The sequence below is a fragment of the Amia ocellicauda genome, chromosome 13 (genome assembly GCF_036373705.1).
Source record: "Amia ocellicauda isolate fAmiCal2 chromosome 13, fAmiCal2.hap1, whole genome shotgun sequence".
In the NCBI taxonomy this organism is placed as follows: domain Eukaryota; kingdom Metazoa; phylum Chordata; class Actinopteri; order Amiiformes; family Amiidae; genus Amia; species Amia ocellicauda.
Window position 1 is genome coordinate 28,193,691 of NC_089862.1, and position 21,678 is coordinate 28,215,368.

Here is a 21,678-nt window from a genome sequence, read left to right on the forward strand (position 1 = left end):
CTGAAATTAAATAAACTTTTCAGTATCACATGTAGGGAGTCAACATCAGGGATTCCTACCACAATTTGCATCTGTGTGACCAAGTGGAAATATTCAAGCCTACATGAGGGCACTGGAACTATCCTGGAGTAGACATGTTCTGTATTTAGCCAAACAGTTTGGATATGAAGCCCTAATATGAGCCAATAAATAATGTTGAGCTAAACACTTAAGTTCTACTAAAGTAGATTGTATCCTACAGAAATGCTTTCCTTTTTTACTGTATTTGATAATTAGTAATTCATTACACAGACTCGCATATATCGGAGTAAGCAAAATGCTAGTATCACATATTCGCATACATAATATTTTTGTGCCTTAACATCAAGGCATCCAGCTACTTAAGCACGTCACTAATTGATGGTTTTCCCAGTGCAGGTTTTTAAGTTCAAAGTACCATGATATTGAGTTATGTCGTATCCATAATGTTCGGTGCCTGTTCAGTGTCTCAAGCAACTCATTTGCCTGCAAAAGCCACCCATAAAGATAAAAGAACAAAGTTGAAGCTATTTTATATGAGGACAAATATACTTGAGAAATTGTTATCTGTCTCTCTGCCATACAAAACCAGTTGCCACTTCAAGAAACGTTCCAGGCATGTCTTCAAAAGAACATTTACACTGTTGGACTCAGCACAGGGGTGGAAACCAGTGTGAAAGACTTTTTGCTTTCTTAAAAGGTTTGTAAGCATCTCGGTTGCCAGTCCAAAGCTGACATTAACAGGTCTCTGTATAAAAAAAAAATATTTTTTTTTTTTTGGCAAATCTTAATCTGCAACTATATTTCTTGCATTTGTATTCTGAATAAGCTAATGAAAGCTTTTGTCCTCTGGTGTGCATACGAAATAGCAAAATTCAAACAATAATAATAATAATAATAATAATAATAAAGAATATCTGCATTTTACAACACAGAACAAGAATAATTCTACCATTCAGATTGGTGCACTGCCAGCTTTTGGAAAAAAGTCTGTAGATTAAGAGATAAGAAGTAAAACAAACCTACATACAGCGCCAAATGGTTAATTCAGAAAGCGCAAAGATTTTCATGGAATAAAAGATGAGGGAAAAAAAGTGTCTAGTAAGAAAGTGTTTGCTTACATGTCAGAAATTGGGATTCTTACACCCGGAGGTGTTTATCGGAATATGTTGATAAGATCTCTATTTTGCCAAAAAAAGTAATGTATTATTTTTCCCATGTGAATTACACAGTGCATGTTTGCATATATGCATATATATATATATGCATATATATATATATATATATGCATATATATATATATATATATATATATATATATACACACATGAAAAAAAATATTAATAAAACACTCTCAATTAAGTCCTCACCCAATGTCGATGAGTGGGGGTTTCTCTCGGCCCCTCTTGTAGCACAGGAAGAGCTCGGGACTCTTGAGGCTGCCATGGTTGAGGTTGGCGGGCTGGCCACTGTAGGTTGTCTCGATGCAGGTGAAGCCTTCTGGGACGGTCTCCCCTACTGACTTGTTAATGACGGACAGGTCAGTGATTGGAGCCTTGGGCCCGCTGGACTTGGTTTCCGATAGGTCCTGCTCCAGGGGGACGGCCTTCTCGGTCAGCCCGGCCACCACAAAGTAGTCCGTCACTCGGTGACCCTTGTCTTCAATCATGGCTGGACGTGCCTACGATTAAAAATAAATGGTCTCAATTACAAAGAACACCAGCAAAGGTAGTGTGGAATACCAGCCAGCTCCCTTGCCCAAGTGATTTATGCTGACTAAATCATAAAAAGACATAGCTGGTGTCTGTCCTTGCGCATGGGTCGATCTTCACTGCAGCATCAGAGGAGACAGATTTATGAACTAAGAAGTAGATCGTTCAGGCAAATGAGGGCCATGTCTCTCAAGGCTGTGGAGTCATCATATTTTAAAGCTTTGCATAAACACAAATCTCTGGACTGTCAGACAGAGAACTTCAAAGATAAAATAACATTATTCATATAACATTTTATACAAATCAATACCAAAGTCAGATTAGGAATATGACACAGTATTTTTCAAAATCCAGAATTAACATCCTGCATATTTATACTGGACTCCAGGGACTGCATAATTTATTCTGCATCTGCCACTTCGAACCTGTGCATCCTCACATTTAAAAACTGCAGAGCAACTGAGGTGCAGATCTGAACTCCAGCTAATGACAACATCTATCTACATACAGCAATTACTGTATCTATCCAGAGGCTACTAATTAATGATCATTTTCCTCTTGGTTATAATGAGGAAGTCACCATTTGTCAGATCAAGAAGCAGGGCTCTAAGTAAATAGGGGGAAGGCTGGGTTTGGAAAATAACAGAAAACAGGAAGGAACTAGTCAGGAAAAACAAACTGTGTACAACAACAACCACAAATAAATATAACCATGCATACAGCAGATTACAGTTTATGGGGTTAGAGGAGGTAACTCTTGGTTAATACAAAATCAGTTTGTAGAAGTAGAAAATTGTAAGGGCTAATGATATCTTGCGAGACATAATACATAGACAAACCCATCCCTGCTCACCATCCCCCGTATTAATTAGCTGGGTTAAAAAAATATTTTTCTTATTGGAAAATACCCTCCTCTCTGAAAGGCAGTTCTCAAACAGGACCATTATGCTTTTCCCTTATAACATACATATTTTTGGTTCATACCTTAGTTCCCCTTTGAACACACAGTCACTAACATACATTAACCTGAGATGACCGTGAAGGCTGCACTATTTGCAAACACGGTCACTTCCCATTTCTAGAAATGCCTACAAAGATAGAATAAAATGCTTGGATGTGCATTTGTTTTTTAGCGAGGATGACTAAAGCAAGAGGAACTCTTATGTCTGAGAATGACAGACGGCACAAAGCCTGCCGATGTGGAGGCCTCTCATTCATTTGGTATTTGAACAGTGTCAGGTCATAAAATGCACAGAATTCTTTTTGTTCTTTAAATAAGCATTCAAATGTAAGGAATTATGCTAATGTTTCAATTCTAAAGATTCTTTCAACATAAAAATTCTCTCAACATTCTTTCAAGAGATGCTTCATACTTGTCTTGTCTATTCAGGATAGCCTTTATTTTAATTTGTATGTAATTTGAATAATATTTTTAGCAAATTGAAGCTCTGGAGGACCAAACTGGCATAATCAAGAATGGACTTGAAATCCTCCTGGCTTCTGGATTCCAACTCATTCAAGTTTTATTTTTTGCGTTTTTTCTTTTTTTTGGACAAGGAATCTCTTTTTAATTACGCTACTTATTTTAGGTTTTCTTTTTTCAGATCTTCACTGCTCACTTCTGGGCACAACTGTGGATTGACAGTGATGTACAAAAACTGCATATATTTTGCAGATATTACAATTACCCAATGTACAGCACTTTAACAGAAAAGATACTTTTAACACACATCATACATTGAATATACTCCTTTCTGAAGCAGGTTTCACATGACTACTTAGCAAGATCAATGGTGTAAGCAAAAACTAAAAGAATGACACAAATCACATAACCAGCTATGCAAAGTGCAAGAATGAAACCGGAAAATGCTGATATCAACTATCCTATAAAATAGTCAGAATGCAACATGTGCTGTTTTCAGATGAACAGCACAGCGCTTGGCTCCTCACACTACACCTACTCATTGCATTGTATTGGCTTAATAAGGAATGCAGGTCTTGAAAAACATGTTAAAGAAAATATCAGATGCAATCTGAGAACAATGCAAGTATTTTCAAGAAAACAAAACCAGGCATACATTTTCATTTGTGGATCCCTTCCAATCCCTTTAAAAGGGATGGTCATCTGAAAATTATTAACAGGCTTCAGAGGGTTCTCTTCTGGCAACCTGCAGGGACAGGACATCTTAAAAGTTTCAGCAGGGTTCCTCCTCAGACTCCACAGCTGTGAGAGAACAACAGCATGAAGTGGCCAGCAGCCCAGGTTTTATTCTGTTATGCAGAGCACAATCTGATCCGTCCATTTTTGTTGCAACACTATTTTTTGAAACGCAAACATACACTTTTGTATAAAAGTGTGGGCTCAATGTTACCATGTGTCAGTGACTTTCAAAACCTCCAGAGTTCCTTCCTATCAAATTAAATCTACACCAAAAAGCGGGGGGAAATATTAGTCACTAACAGTTTGGAACCAATGTATATTCCTGAGCATTCCAGTTTTAATGCTGCGATCAAGTTATGTTACGAAGGCAACCACGTTGTAATGCTCATAAAGGCTCTTCTTTAGCATTTCATAAGGCAGGTCTCAGGTTCCCACTAAGGCAGACAAACATTCTATAAACATTGCACAACATTTTTAATAAAAGATCTACATCAATTATATTTCTTCTGGTTCATTTTTTTTTTTTAATAGATTTAAAAAATACATAGGGCCTATATGTATTGATATCTACATATATAAATGTCTTCCTTTTGATTAATTCTGAAGTTCAGCGAGACTTAATTTGACCCAAACATAAACAACTTAACAACAGTGGTGTATACAAGTAAAGTAAAGCTAAAATAAACATTCATGCTGAGAGAGAGAGGAAAAAATGGTCTAGAAGTTTAGAAGCCAAGGCAGGAACTGACATTTTCCATCTGATTCTAGAAAAAGTTGCTCAGTGCGTTTTCTTAAAAAAATTAGATTTAGACTGCAGGTTTCATACGCAGAACTGAAGGGACTGTTGACCTCCCAAGCAACTGGAGATTCCTGCCTCTTGATAAACGGGACTCCCCCTGACAGTGATGCAGCCTTTTATCTCTGTTATTGAGTCACGTTTCTCCAGGCCCCGAAACAATGCTGAACCCATACAGTTAGTTCTACTTGCCTTGTAAGAGGTGAGCTCTCCTTTCATCAGAAACAGAAAATACAGCTTATATAACAATTTAGGACTGATTTGCCATTGGTGCATACAATATTCATAGTGATGTGTTATTCCTTTTTTATTCATCCAAAAATACTGTATACACCTGTATTTTCTTTAATAAATAAACTTTTAGCTATACTTCATCAAGGTTCTGAATAGATGTGGAGACTATAGAACACACGCTTATATTCACCTGGATATGAGCAGGGACATATATAGATTCCTTTTTGGTTTAGCTGCACAGTAAAAGCCAAAGGGTTGCCAAGGCAACCTCGCTTATAATGTTATATTTTTCTTTTTTTGTGTAGTAAACAGTCAGGAAGATGACTCACATAATATCACTTATGCACAGAGCTGTGTCAAAAGTAAAAACAAAATACACTGACATGAATCACGCCTTTTCATACGAACATTCATCCCAGCAATTTGAATATAACAATATAACTGAATTCACGCAGGGAGATTAAAAAAGCGGGAGACGTAATCATTGCTTAGTCTTGTTATACATAACATTCAATGTGAACGTCTACAGCTTCTCTAAGTTTCTCTCAAGTTTTTACAGCCAAGTCGTGATAAAGGGCAGTGAAACAGCAGGATGCTTTTAGGTAAGGTTCTCTAGTAAGTAATTGTGACTAGGCACTTTTTAACAGGCTAAGCTGGAGGATGATTAAGTATAAAATAATCAAAGACAAGAATTCTGTACTTTCCCCAGTTTTCTCTTTAATCTTGTAACTCTCCAAAAAAGAAAACGCATCAAAATATATACCCTTTTAAAAGGTCCTGATGTGCTTGACATTTCTACAAAACACCTCTTGGCTCACTGAAGGTCACTGGGCCATGGTGTAACCACTGACATTCATTTTGACAAACTGCATCTATGGCAAAGATACAGACTGATCTCTGACAACAGAATAGAGCCTTCTGTTCGGAGTCATTATATCAGGCATGGACTAACCCACTGCATTTTAAGTTAAAATAAACAAATAAAAACACAAAATTAAGATGTTTGAACCTACTAATCTATGAAATAATGTACAATACATAAACTGAAAAGGTCTACTTCTACTTTTTAAACTGCACAGCACTTGAGTTTTATGTTCATTTTAAATATCAAATCAGAGCACACGATGCTATACAGAATCACAGGGGTAAATAATACCGTACTCGACTAACCTCAGAGCATATTTTGTTTATTCAGAGCAATTGTGAACAGAGTTAAACTCCTTTTTTCACATTCATTTTTCTGACATTTATACTGGTTGACTCCATTGGTTTATGTTAAAAACAGTAGAAAATCATGGCTGCAGAACAGCAGTGAGGAGAGTCATCCTCCCAGGAAGTGCCTCTTCTCCCGATTAAACACACGTTATTATTTAGCCATTTCCACCAGTTATCTAAATGTTAATGATTGTTGAGGCCAGTGAGCGAGTTATGATAGACTGCAGCTGTTACAATGAGGAAAGTATATATTCTCAGAATACGAGCTGCATGCTGAAGTTTTAATTTTTCTGGGTTTTCCATTTTAATTATTTTTTATTGTATTTTGGGCTAGACTAAATAAAAGCTTTGACACACCCACACATTTTTCAAGTGGCTTCAAACTATAAATTAAACCATAGTAGGTACAGAATGTAGGCTACTTTGCGATTCATACATAGGTACAAAAATTGATTTGCTCTGGCCCTTTATTTGATTGCAAAACCACAGATGCAGTAATCAACATAACTGTGTGTTAGGCAAGAAGTTCAAAACAACTGACTGTCTTTGTTTGTATCAAAAAAAAAAAACAGTTGCCATGACACTAGTTCAAAAGGAGTTCAAGAAAAAAAAAAACTTTAACCATTGCAATCGGCAGATCTAGTGAACACCAGCAGCTCATTAAAGGTGTCGTGAAGGCTAACTGGCTGAACACAAAAAAAAAATTACAAAATAACCCAATAGACTTGTTTTAATTTTGTAGTGACTGGAAAAATAAACCAGTCTGAACTTAACATCCTAAAAGATGTGTATATGTGGATACCCCTACAGATATTTGAAACCACTATTTGGAAAAATATGGAAAATCCCTGTTTGCCATGCTTCACTGAGTAACCTCCTCATTTGTATTGCTTAAAGACAGTCTTATAACGGACCATGAATATGTACGATACAAATTCCACAGAGCATGAACTGTATTGTCATCTATTGTCAGTGGTGTGTGAAACTAAATGCTTTATATAGACCTATATTACATTTGACATTATTGCATACATTACATTCAATAAGGCAGATACATAGGTGTAACCACATATTCAGATTTAAAAATAAATGTAAACATTATCCATTCCCACAAAATAAATGTAGCAAGGATTATTTAACAAATCAATCCTCTCCTTGATCTGCCTTCAACTGAAAAAAGTGAAGAAAACAGTTACAGTACATCAACTTTGTTTTCATTTTGACTTTGTATCTTGTTTCCTTCCCTTTGAATGTAGGGATTTCAGAAACAAAACCCAAAACCCCAGGCTTAACTGTGCCAAGCTGTGCTACTCCCTAACTGCAGGAAAAAGAAAAATGAAAATCCTTTCTTAAGTGAATTCCATTGAAGTGGTCCAACTATATTTCACATGATTGAGGAACCTGACAGTCAATGCATCCTGTGCTGCTAGTTATGCACTACTGCATCAAACATATTAGGGTAACCATTATCTAAGTATTTGTTACACTGGCACAGCCCATTAGGGTTCATGTGGTTATTTACACTTAAGTGATAATGCATGTGCACCAAGGGAAGAAAAGTCTAGAGGACCAGGCTAGTGGTTGAAACCATATGACCACAGCAAAGGATATGGTGAATCTAATCTTGTGGAGAGAATGGCATAAAATGGGAAAATGTGCCAATCTGTACATGGAAACCCACACTTCACATGAAAATGCCAATGAGCTTCTTCGTAGAATGCACATCATCTATGGTTTCGAATCCAGAAAGATCTGGAGGCCCACATGGAAGGAGTTCTGCACAGAAATGTGTAATCTTACATCTCAGGTAGTTTTCATCCATGGTAATCTGCATTAGGCTTGGTTAGAAAGTTTCACTATATACTCACTAATTAATATTAGTTAGGTAATAGTTGAAATAGAACAGATTAGTTTAAATATTGGTAATTTTGATTGAGATGCCAGTCTAATGACACCATCTGAAATAAACAATTTGGGAAAGATCCTGAAAATAAACTATTAAACAGCCAACCACATGGACACATTCATGGTGTACTGCAAAGGACTGTAGTTTCCAATCTTAAAAAATAACAGTCTACAGAAACGTATGCACCAACCCCATGGTTTTGCAGGACACCTCTGTTTCAAATACTTTATGACTTGTATTTGTGCATCATACTTGAAATGGCTAATAGAAATTTGCAATATTGGATACGGGGTTTCACTCTTAAAATAATAATATTCTGGCAACTGTTAATCCACCAAAACACAATGATAATACTGTAGAAGAAAAACTGAAAACTGCAATATGAATGATACACAGGCCGGAAGGCACTCATTCTAGAAACAAATTAATGCTTCATTTGTTGGAAATATACACACACAAAAAACAGGGAGAAGCAAAAACACTGAACATTCATGACACAAACTTTTGTTTGTGAATAGATAAGTAATGCTTATTTGTATATAAACAAAGACCTGGACAGCAACATGTCTGGGTTTTACTCAGATAATTCTGAATTCTCAGAAATTCCAGCTGAACCCAACATAAAGTACTAGCTATTCAAAAATAACCATAGCCTGGCATTTACAACACCCACTCAGAGTTAAAGTGTGCAAATAATCTTTTAGCATGGTTGAAATCAGGCTTCCCTTGTCTCTACCTTATAATTGCTTCTGACTAAAGAGGGGCATTTTAACACTAAAGAGGCCGATGTACATTTTACCTTACTTTCATGAAACAATTATTCACGGCGCAAATTTAAATGAACCACCATAGTCATGACCATCTCCTCCTTTACTTCTTAATACATTAAAACGAGTGCAATACACAAAACAATTAAGAGCACCTCTCTTGTAGAACGAGAAATAAAACTACACACCACAGCACGCGTTTCTATTCACAAAGCCACATCTTGCTTCTATCTCTCAAGGCCATTAACTAATTTTTCCTAACCATTAGTATTAATCAATGGCCTCATTATTTGGGATCTTCCATTGCGATTCAAAGAGCTCTGGGCCTAAAAGGACTCCGATTACCATTCTGAGGTTTAAGTTTCCTTTTTTTCCCCATAAAGTTGACAATACCGACGAATCACCTCCTAAAAATGCTGCAGGTCCTCTGTAACACAGATGTTATGCAAGGCTTCTGTCTCTTCAGGAGAACTGTAGATAGGATCATTATGAATATGAATTAGTATTAAAACCCAAAGGACATTTCTTTGTTGTATGCAGAGCACCTAACCAGAATTCTTGAAGACTGAAAGACGCTACAGCTGGTGGAACAAGTGAGTTGGATGTATATAGGATAGGATGTAGTACTGGGTGCATGAAAATGCATGGTATACATTGGGTCTTCTAAAGCTAATACAAGAAGTATTAATTGATGCTGACTGACTGCCAGGGATTAAAAAACTAGGTGTTAAATAAAAATAATAGCCTACTTATTTAGATTTTATTTTTAATATGAGCAGTAACATAAGTTTAAAGGTATAGCCCAAAAGCAATAGTGAGTTAGGAGTCAGCAGAGGATCTGGCCTGTAGAAGACTACCCCCCACCCTGGAAAGAGAAGGAATTCTAATATCACCTATACAAAGGCACAGAAACCTGCTTTTGTTTGGTATTCCCGTTTCATGACATAAAGAGCCCTTATGTTCAGACCATAAGAAGATTACCTTACAGAAGCCTGCAATGTAAATAACAATCCTATTACTTATGACCAGCCATGTGAAGCAAAATGTTTGCTCGTAAAAGTTCTACATATAAGTTTAATACAAAAATGTGTCTGTTAGACATTTCATTACTGGAAGACTGTGCTTCAGACATCCGCTATCAGGTCATATGCAGAGTTACCAAATACCACCAAGAAATGGTCTTCATTATCAAATTAAACATTTACTGGCTGCTGAAAATACTTACTACATTTTCATTCACTCTAATTATTCTTAACAATAGCCTGTTTCAGCAGCAAACCTCTGTGATAATTCACACCTTAGAGATAAAAGGCATAAGCCACTGCATAGTTCACACAGAACATAACACTTACATACAGGCCAAGGTCTAAACGGACTCAAAAAGGAACAGCATGTTGACTTTACTACAAGGCTGATGCATCTCTCATTGCATTTTATCTGCACATCTGAATCTGATCAGCAAGGTACACTATCCAGTAGAGACATTTTCTTGTATATATTAATCTTTTTTTATTTTATTTTTCTTCTAAAATGTAACAGCTAGCTTTGGGGCTACTGCTTCTGCATTAGACAATTAAATGCTCAGCCAGCTAATAAGATGCACGTCATCTGGCAATTAGACTGTGACAAACTGCAGACATGCAGGTATTAAGAGACTTGGAAATGAGGGACCAATTAGGTAGAATGAATGTGCCATCCTAACTGTGGGTATTTTTCACAGACAGTGGAGATCAATTAATAAAGAATCATTCCACAGGAAAATAATAATGAGGGAAATTAAAGTGAAAAAGGAAAAAGGCCACTGAAACACAGTGTAGAGGATGAAGGGTACAAAAAAATTGGAGAAATGGAGACAGCAGAGGGGTACTGAATGGATTAAAATGCAGGCAAGGTAAAGCTTATAGTTCAGAAGAAAATAACTAGAGCATGAAAAACCAAGCAACAGCTATATGGAAGGGGTGTATTTCTGTAACAGGATGTGTTTTAAAACTGGTGAGATATCAATGTCATGCCACAATTTAAAGTGAATGTGTTTTAAGGGTTGATAAAAGATAGTGGAATATGCATCAGAAGGTGAATGTAAACTGAATGTCTACAGGGTAGGTAAAAAGCTGGCAGCAAATTAAAGGAATCAATAATATTAACATTATTCATACAGAAAGAAAAAGTATTTGAGTTGAAGACATATCAAGTGACTAAGCTGTTGGTACAGTAGAAGCCATTATCCAGTCAAATAAAGTTAGTATTAAGTACTGCTAATGGACCTTACCGTCGCCACAATGATAGCTTGATGTCATGTGCAGCCAATCAGTCAGTTCAAATCCCAGCGTTTAAGAACTTGGCAATTAGCTTTAATTGCCACTGCCAGATAAATGTTTACTTCATTAAACCACCCACATTTGTAGAGCACATAATCATATAAAGGCGGCGATTGAAACTGAAGCTTCCGTTCTATTTTCTAACTGTACCACTAATAAAACAAAAACGATTTTAAACCATTTAATTTGTTCAATTAAAAGATGTTTCATCAAGCACTATGTATGAGGTCGAATGGCCTGGTTTGTTACACCCTGTATTCATTCCACAAATGGAACAAAAAGATCTCCTCCTAGATTTACCATCACTGAATAGTCCTATCATCCATCATGTATGTTCCCCTCCGATTTTCATTCAACAGTCACTGCCAGAGCCGAAGAGCATTCTTCCTTAACCCTGAATGCAACCCTCCCAACACAAGACATTTTAATACTGAATGTGAGGCCCATAGTGGAATAGTATGATCCTCTTAAAACAAGTTATCAGGATACATCAAGTGGCTTAAATACCTCAAATGCAGCATGGGTGTTCTCTGGTGGTAGTATGTTTATACACTGCCTATAAAGATTTTAATTTCTCCTTACATCTTTTTAACATAATTTTTAACTTTTGCCCTAACCAGGTACCTCCTTCATCACATTAATTTGCACTTCGGTGTTTTAGAAATGTTAAATGATCTACGCATTTGAAAGCAGTCTGCAAATGCAAATTTTGAATCTCTATACAAACAACCAGACAGTCAAGCCTTTTGTCCCTGGAAAGCAGAGTTCAAATTCCTTGCAACGAGCCCTGGTCCCAACTTCAGACTTCACAAAGCCAGCGCACACATGCCTAACAGAGTTGCAGATGTTTAAGGCAGTTTTCAGGAAGGCCTCAAAATGTTCTGCGGGCCAATTAATGATCCTGTGGAGAGGGGGGGGTTTGAAAAGTTTGTTGTTTCTTTATAAGATTGCAGCGTTCCTAACATTTCAGATCTGACATTGAATCTAAAACAGCACTCTATAGATTTCCATTATCTTTTTCATGGACAAACCCAATTTAGAGCTGTGCACAAATTTTACACCCTCCTTGAAACCACAGACAGATAATCTCACAAATCTCCTGGAAGTTCAAAAACAGATGCATTACATTGATTTATCTGAAGCTTTCTGCCAACAACTGAAGCATAAATACAGCTACAAACAGTGTGCATAGCTCAAGAAGATGAGATCAGACAGCGAGAATCAATTACAGCACACTTTTGCTACCTACTGCTATTACCTTCATTATGCAGAGTTCTACAGGTTTGATTGAAAACGCATGCGCACACACAGACAACTACAGCATCCCTACAGGGATTACTTACAATACAAAGATACTAAGTAAGGTGTAGCACAGGTTTTCTTCATAATTTCGCTAAGGGATGAGAGATTAACACACCATGCTATTGTTGCAGGCCTGACCTCATCTAGATGTCAGTTACTGTACATATGAGTCATGAATGATGCATCACAAGGTTTACATTTTGGAACGAGCCCTGCAGCCACAGCAGGGACCAAGCTCATACATGTGTAGTGGAGACAGAACTAGACAGCCTACACTCTCCTGCATACTGCGAAGAGAGGTTGCACCTTAACACAGAAATGCAGTGTACCCAGTTAATCATTACCATTACCAGTTAAGAGGGAGAAGAAAGAAAAGGGTTCAGTAGCAACAGCAGAATAAACTCCAGATCGTGTTGTTTGCTTTTGTTTTTATGTGCTGTTAAATATAGCCTATATTTGTTTTAAATCTACTGGACGCACTGTGGTGTGAGGGGAGACACGCCCCAGGGTGTCACACTTTATACACATGTATGTACAGACTATGTGAGCAGGTTTAGTGATGTAGTTACAGATGCTGTGTATCCTCCTGGTGGGAGATCTGCCTAGGTGGTCTGTGAGGACCAAAGATAATTTTTCTAGAGTTAGGCTATCTAAACACAGAAAGACAGCTTGTAAGAATAATCTGTATATGTTCTAATGTCGGGCCTGGGGTGAAGAGAGTGGCATTACTGCCAAGAAGAGGGTTTTAAGAGAGTCTACTCTGGATCCTGCACAGCACAATAAAGGCATGGTATCAGTTAGCATTGACACTACTGGGTAACTAGATTTCAACATCTCAATGATAAAACAATGTATTTCAGTAGTGAAAATGTCCATTACATTTATAATGAGACTGCAGAGCACTTACAGAGATGCATCGATTCAGCTGAGCGGAAACCGACTGCCTGCCAGCTTGCTCATTTAAAACTCAAAAGGTTGGCGGAACGCAGTATATGAGCTTGGCATTTTGTCCTTTGATCTCCTCAAGAATACATCCATTATCCTGCGTACAATGAACTATGTTATTTGATTAAGGTTTTGCCTTATTTTTTGCCTCAGGCAAAGATGTTTTGCCCTATACAGTGATATTCGGTCTGGATTTCACCTGTGTTTATTTTAGTACACTCCTGCTAATTTCAGCAGTTTTCATACAATCCAAGTGAGAGTTTCACAGTTGCAGTGCCCCATTACATTACCCCTTAAATGTCACTCATCTAAATAAATGCAGGATGTGAATTTCACAGATCGCTTCATTTGCAAAAAAAGAGTACATGTGAGAGAGCTCATTCTATGGGAGGCTTGACTTTTGAATCTGCTTCCATATAGTCCTGTCCACCCCAAAACAAGTCAATCTAGTGCAATATTCAAACTAAAAGAAAAAAACAGAAGAAAAAGACCTTGATGTTGCATGGTGAAAGTCTCTACCTCAATCACACATCAACTTCTTGAAAGGTTTCAACACATTAACTACTGACAGGGATTTCCTTCCTATCTTTCAAAAAACACATTTCACTGCTTGTTACAAGAAGAGATGGGAAGGGAATCTTCTCTAGATCTCTAGATTTCTGCAATGAGAACTAAAACCCACAATGAGCCATTTCACGGGAAAGCATATATCATTAGCAGTCACTATAATACCAATACAAATCTGAAAAATGACTGTCTAAATTTGACATCTGACATTCATAGCAGCCTTACAGTACACCTCAAGCTCTGTCAGCTTAACCTATCACTCCGCACTCTGCAGTGTAAAGTCTCTGCACCACAGCAGCAGATGGGAGCGTGATCTTGATGGGAGCATGGGATTCAATAGAAGAGAAAGTGAGCATGCATTATATTGGATCGGTTCTTTGCTGACCGAAACAAAAACACTGGGGAAATAAAACAACGGTCAAGGGTTAAAACCATGAAACATTACAGAAATGCTGACTAAAGCATACCAATTTTAGGATTTGTTATTTTTGTTGCTTCATTACAAAAACAACATGAATCATTAATTAAAAGTCCAAGTCATTCTCAAACTTTTTTTTTTCCCCAGTAACAATGAATGGCCTACATTTAACATCATAATAATTACTGGAGAAGCCCGTAACTGCAAAATGGTTCCTACAAATAAAGTCAATTACAATTTCTGTACAGAAAAAAGATAAAGTTGTGTTATCTAAGAAACCCATGATCAGTCATGCTTCACGCATTACAAGGCAAACATGAGCAGCAGGCAGATATCATATTCGCTCCAGTACCAGCTGAACACCAGGCTATTACAGTGCAGTATACAGACTATTACAGAGTGCAATAATCTGCATTTAAAAAGCATAAAAGGTAATGGTTATGCATTTCATTACAAATTACAACTTGATCATTGCAATGAAAATGTCCATCTGCCATGTAAGAGCAAGCAAGTACACACAAAAACAAAAACACTTTAAAAGAACTATGGCATTGAGCGTTTCCCCACAGCTATCAGGCCAGGCGGCTCCCATCGTCAAAATGCAGTGCCGCCTAGCCAAAAAATGCATGAACACCGAATTAAAAAATATATATATATATATATATATATATATATTATATATATATACATTATATAAAAAAAAACATCCCCCACACCATTACACCACCACCACCAGCCTGCACAGTGGTAACAAGGCATGATGGATCCATGTTCTCATTCTGTTTACGCCAAATTCTGACTCTACCATCTGAATGTCTCAACAGAAATCGAGACTCATCAGACCAGGCAACATTTTTCCAGTCTTCAACTGTCCAATTTTGGTGAGCTTGTGCAAATTGTAGCCTCTTTTTCCTATTTGTAGTGGAGATGAGTGGTACCCGGTGGGGTCTTCTGCTGTTGTAGCCCATCCGCCTCAAGGTTGTACGTGTTGTGGCTTCACAAATGCTTTGCTGCATACCTCGGTTGTAACGAGTGGTTATTTCAGTCAAAGTTTCAGTCATCAGTCGGCCCATTCTCCTCTGACCTCTAGCATCAACAAGGCATTTTCGCCCACAGGACTGCCGCATACTGGATGTTTTTCCCTTTTCACACCATTCTTTGTAAACCCTAGAAATGGTTGTGCGTGAAAATCCCAGTAACTGAGCAGATTGTGAAATACTCAGACCGGCCCGTCTGGCACCAACAACCATGCCACGCTCAAAATTGCTTAAATCACCTTTCTTTCCCATTCAGACATTCAGTTTGGAGTTCAGGAGATTGTCTTGACCAGGACCACACCCCTAAATGCATTGAAGCAACTGCCATGTGATTGGTTGGTTAGATAATTGCATTAATGAGAAATTGAACAGGTGTTCCTAATAATCCTTTAGGTGAGTGTATATATATATATATATATATATATATATATATATATATATATATATATATATATATATATATATATATAAAAATAAAACAAGCACCCTTGCTCCGACCCCCACTCATGTTCGCTATGGCTACACCCACCGTGAACAAATCTGAAATCAGACTACCATGTCTAGGTAATTTTCTGGGGGAAACCCTGTAGATTATGTTTGGGTTTATGGAGTTTAGCTAAACCTTCAGTATTACCCTGATGAGAACAACTTTCCATTCCATGCCCTTCATTTCAATGAAAGACAACGCTCTCATAATGTAACACTTAAAATGGTTTTTAAACACACAAAGGGTTTAAAATTTGAAACAAAAAGCAGCTTCTCTTTAATATTAAATCAAGATATCAATTAAACTAAGGGAAGCAAGTTATCTTCAGAATCTGTTCTTCTGTTTGTGTGGGTCACAAAGTTCTGAGGTATCAGTTAGCTTTGTAAGGTGAAGGAAAATCAAAGACAAAAAACGAAATTTGGAGACAAAATGAATGGGATGACAACAATGCAAAGAACATGGGGAGAAAAAACAAAAAATCCAGCAAAAAGTACACAGGAACAGTGAGGAAAGTATGGTTACTAGAATATTTAAAACAAGCAAAAAAAACAACTAATAGGTTATCATTACAAAGTTTTATAAAAATATATATGAAAAAAGGACCTGTAAATTGTAGCAGACACATCTGTCACAATTAAATAAATTACATAAGCACAAACTTACTCAATGACTTATTTTCAAATACAGTGCTGGACTGAATAGTAGGTCAACACATTCTGAAGTAAAGATGGTGTTTTAATCACATGCACATCATACAGAGAAAAATATTTGCAATATTCCCAAAATGGATACACCAAAGAGAATATTTACAGACCTGCATGTACACGTAGTGAATATATTGCATGGAAAGGAAAGCTGCAACTACAGCCAAATTAGACATTCTGTATTTCACATCTTTTGGCACCATTTCCCGGGTAGGGGCCAGGGCGTATTGTGTGTAAATTAATAGTATTACCTGGAAGAGGAAATTATGCAAGAAAGGAAGAAAAAATCTACTAAGTCATCAGCCAGAGACAAAGAGTAACCAACAACCATTGCACAATCAAAAACTTTTAATTCTGTAGTTATGTTTTCCAGCATGTTTTAGTTGTGATTTAATGTTTCTAATTCCATCTGTACTGGCTAAAAACTTGGAGCTCCCCCCACAACAGCCACTTCCTTGTCCTTATCACAAATACTTGAAATTTGCAGCATTTCAAATGAGAGCTCATGTGATGTAACCCATCTCTGTATTTGCTTATCAGCATTACAAATTACCAAAAAAAAAAAAGTCAATACAGATTTGCCTGGAAGCTCCCAGTTCAGAAAAAAGTCAAAATCAAGTGTTGCACTATGCCTGGATCACAATAAATAAAATCTGAATGTGCCAGAGTAGCAGACTACGGGAGAGAGTCAAGCTGCAAGATGCGATTTGCCGAGTTGCTCAGTATGAAAGTCACAAGATACTGTTCCTTCTGAAGCATGACCATTAGTCAGATGTAAACAGCCAACCAAAGCTGAGGCCCTGATTTCTGAAGTAAATCAAGGACGCTCACAGCTGGAAAACTTCTCATTACAAATACCCAGCACTCAGCAGACAGTTTTCTAGCGTCATGAAGGTGAAATAACTGGCCATTAAAATAAAGTGAATGTCAGGTTGAACAATTCCTAGCTAATGAACACATGCCTGTTTGCATCAGACCCCAAGGCAATATTTTCATTAGACTAAAGCATTCCTTTCCACCTTTTTCCTTTTAAATGAAACTTGCTCCATTTGAAGGGGGTATGAGGGCTGATAAGCTCCTTTCAGTAAACTTTCATTTACAGTTAACTGAAGGAACATTAGTACTGCAATTATGAGCACAAGTAATGAAAAGCAAATCATTAAAAATGAGTATTTCATTTTTGTAACCAAAAACAACCATACATAAATGTCATCAGGACAGACAGGAAAAAACATAACCAGGAAAGCTGGAGTGGGTTACATACAGAATTCCTTAACTATGTAGACAATACATTTTCATAATCTTCATTGACATTTTTCCACTGCTAAATTTGGAAATGGCAAATCTTTTTGGTGTTAGCGGTCAACAGTTTGGAATCACGAATCATTATTCAGGTTTGCTCACTTACTATAATCCTCACAACATAAACACCATGCATGTCTTTTCACAATGCAGCCTCACAGCAGAACCAAGGCCTCAGACACAACACCAACCAACCCAACCAACCCTGGCAGCCCTCGTCAAAACCTCCACTACCCCTAGTCAGCTCCCAGGGACAGCTGTTTAATGGCATAGTCCTGATTTAAACCAGTGATCTCAGTTTAAAAGGAACCAACCTACAATTCAAGTGGAGGCCTTTACATTTTGGCACATTTATAACACATGGCTTCATATTCCTGTAGATGTATGGCTTGTTTCCTCATTGCACTGTGTTCATGAGCACTACATTTTCTTGTAGCTTGATAGAGCCAGACCAGTAAGGACAAACAGAGAATCAAACATCATTTTGACTCTTAAAATAAAACACCCCCAGGAGAGGTGTGGGGGGGGGGTCTGGTGGGAGTGAGACAAAACAAGAAAAAGGTGAGCTAAGGTAACTCAGCGAGGTGTTTTTTATCAAAGCAACCTAGCCAGCAAAAACCGCAAAGGAAATGAGCATTTCGGCATTAGTGTGTTCAGGGGTTAGGACAGTCACGTATGCTGCAGAGCCACAACGGTTCTATATTTCAATGCCTTCCAATCAGCTGCTCATGCACAGCAAACATTAACAGTTTCCTTCCAGTTTAGAGGAACAGAAAGGAATCCACTAAACCATTATATCCTGTGATATATCCTGTATTTGTAGCTCTATATGTGAATCTTCAATAGATCATATTGGTTTCCAAACCTATATATAACCACAACAGTGGACAATGACTAAAAGTAATTCATTATGTTAGTCAGTATTTTCCATCTTCAAAACTGTTGACAGAGCTGTCTTTAATTGCTTCTTCATTATCACTGGCTACAATGCCCAGTTCCACAAGGTAACAGATGAAAGTCAACTTGCTGCAGACATTGGTTCTTATTTTCTACTGGGCAAACTGCCCACTCTACAGTTAATGAATGAAGTTGGGCCTTTTGCCCAGAACTCAGGACCACTATCTCTTCATAGCAGAATGGGCCCTCTCACTGCAAAATACAGTAGACCACATTTAAGCTTTACATGCCACTCACTCACCTCACGCCCGTCAAGTGTTTGTTCGTCACCTCATTATAAATCAGATAACCTGCAAGTTCTGTTCAGTACTGTGGAGTATGCATATGCACAGGGCAGTGTTTACAAGATATCAACTGGTCTGCATTCTCTCTCTAATAATAATGATAGAAGTCCTAACTGAAAAATCTGCACTGAAAACGGAACAGCCTGTTTATACAGTTACATTCTCAATAAACAACACAACAAGAGAATGATAAATAAGGTACATCACACAAAAAACACAAACCCTTTCATAATTCTACTTTACCTTTTCAATTGCCAACATTTTTCAGATTTTCCAAAAAAAGGTTTAATACTGCTCTCTCTTACCCATCCCAGAATCTCAGCACCAGATCTCATTTACTACTAAGCTATTGCTGGCAACTGTTATTCTCTGAGCTTTGCACAGCCAGCCAGTGCGTGCACCTGAGATCTCACACTTCCTTCTTCTGCCATCACCTGACATTAACAACTGCACTCTATTGGTCTACATGCTCTCAAGGTCAGTTTATATAGGCTTTTATAGACCCTCTGAGATTTCAATTTCCACCTTAGCCTTAGGAGGCAAAAATAAAAGGAAGGAAAGTTTCAGCCTCCTTTACAGACCTAAACACAACGTGGCTGACAGATGAAGATTGTCATGTTTACCCCTCAACCAATGTGTTTAAAGTAAGCAGTAGATCAGGTTTCAGTCTCAAAGCAAACACTTCTCCTCACACTTCCTGGAAAATTAAAAAAAAAAATTAGAAGCCTGTAAATTTCCATTACAATGTAACTGTGAAACTGTCTGTTTGGCACAGCACACTCTACAGCAAGCATGAATGATCAAAAAGACAGGAAAATGTACTGCACAATGATTGTGCTATGCTGTTATGTCAAACTAACTAAAATCATCCATCTTAGCAGGTAATTGTAAATGCTGGCTCAGAGTGCTAATTTAAACCATATAACCCTATGATTGTCTTATTCCATATGCCAATTAATGCATGATGTTGTTTTTCTGTTTTCAATTAACATGCCATATTAGTATTTGACTCTTTCTTAAAAGAATAAAATTACACACTGCAAATCAGTTGAGCCCAAGGATGAAACAGGCTGTCTCACATTCCTCCCTTCCCTACTCCTCCCTCACCAGCCTGTAGCCGTGTGCCACTCCACAGGGAGCACATTTTGCAAAACTTCTGATTTCTGCAGCGTGAGGGACGGACAGCACAGTGTTGGGGACCAGGGGGGTATATTTAAAAAAAATGCCTTACTCTCCCAGGGATGTGCAACACTTTTGCACTTTCCCTTCACTGACAAATCACAAAGGCTTGGAAAATATATGTAATGGCTTTAACCTGGCAAACCATATAAATGGGCAAAATAAACTGACGCGTACATTAATTTACAATATAAAAGATTTTAAATATATACCTATTTTTAAAAATACCAAATCACACGAAGCTAGGCAGTCACGGGACTGCCCACACACTGCAGATTGGCCCACCCACTAAAGAAATCAGTGTACAAGAGCTTTCTTAGAAGGGAGTGCGTCAGTGTCTGGCCACTGCACACGTTGACAATATAACAGATGTGTGGAAAAGCAGTGAGCAGGTATTCTGGCTCATTCTCCTAAGGTGGATACCACCATAAAAACAGAATGAACATCAGAAATGGCAGAAAATGTACTTCAAATGCAAATTAAACATACATTAGGTATTCCTAAAATGTAATTCTGACTAACTGTATAGAATGCACAAGTCTGATCATGCCATCATCACACTAGATTTCTGCCAGACAGATATGCAATTTAAATGTAAATCAATCTGTAGTACTTGAATAATAAACATGAAAGTTGAGACTGAATGAAACTGGGTTCCTGAAGATGCTTGCCAATATTTATATCACAAAAGTCTTACTGGACCGTTTAAATAGTTCCTTATCTTACACACTACTACAGAAATCTTACAAAGTTCCCAGGTCAAGAGGTAATATTTTCAAATATTCCAATCTGTATCTTTACTTTCATTTTCACATCTGCATGCTAAACATCATAAAAAGGTGTGGATTGCATCACTGGAATTCTCCTTGATTTCCTCTTCATCACTGTTACTCTGCATATATGCACAAACTGTGTGACTGTTAATGCACCCATCTAATCTGGGGGCAGCTCACCTATTGCAAATGTACAACAGTGTCCAGCTTTTTGGGAGGTATTGGTACCCTGAAAGATTTTGACATTGATTACAAAAAATATCTATGGTATTTGTCCTGGTTTATGGCAGTGAGACTCATGCATTAATGTTTCCATTCAATTACTTTATACTTGTATACGTTCAAATACGTATCCACTGATGCAATAATAAGCTTCAAAGACACACACACACACACTGTACAAGAACGGACAATGTATGCCGATTGCACGGAAACATGCAAACATCGTCATAAAGAGTTAATCCCTTGGAAGTGACCCAGTATACATTCACTTTTTAATATTTAACTTTCTTCAGTCATAGAAAGGCGACTTCACACGACGGTCGTGTTGGTTTTAGCAGATTATACCTGCCTGCTGACACACCCTGGACACCTGC

At 37.6% G+C, this 21,678-nt stretch overlaps 1 protein-coding gene across 1 annotated transcript in view; it reads right to left on the reverse strand.

Moving 5' to 3' along the window:
• Positions 1 to 21,678, reverse strand: part of dennd4c (DENN/MADD domain containing 4C) — a 55,510-nt gene that overhangs the window by 33,095 nt on the left and 737 nt on the right. Inside the window, exon 2 of the mRNA XM_066720422.1 lies at positions 1,389 to 1,699. Within this exon, the coding sequence (XP_066576519.1) occupies positions 1,389 to 1,687 (299 nt within the window). The 5' untranslated portion in view covers positions 1,688 to 1,699. The remainder of the gene's footprint in view (positions 1 to 1,388; positions 1,700 to 21,678) is intronic.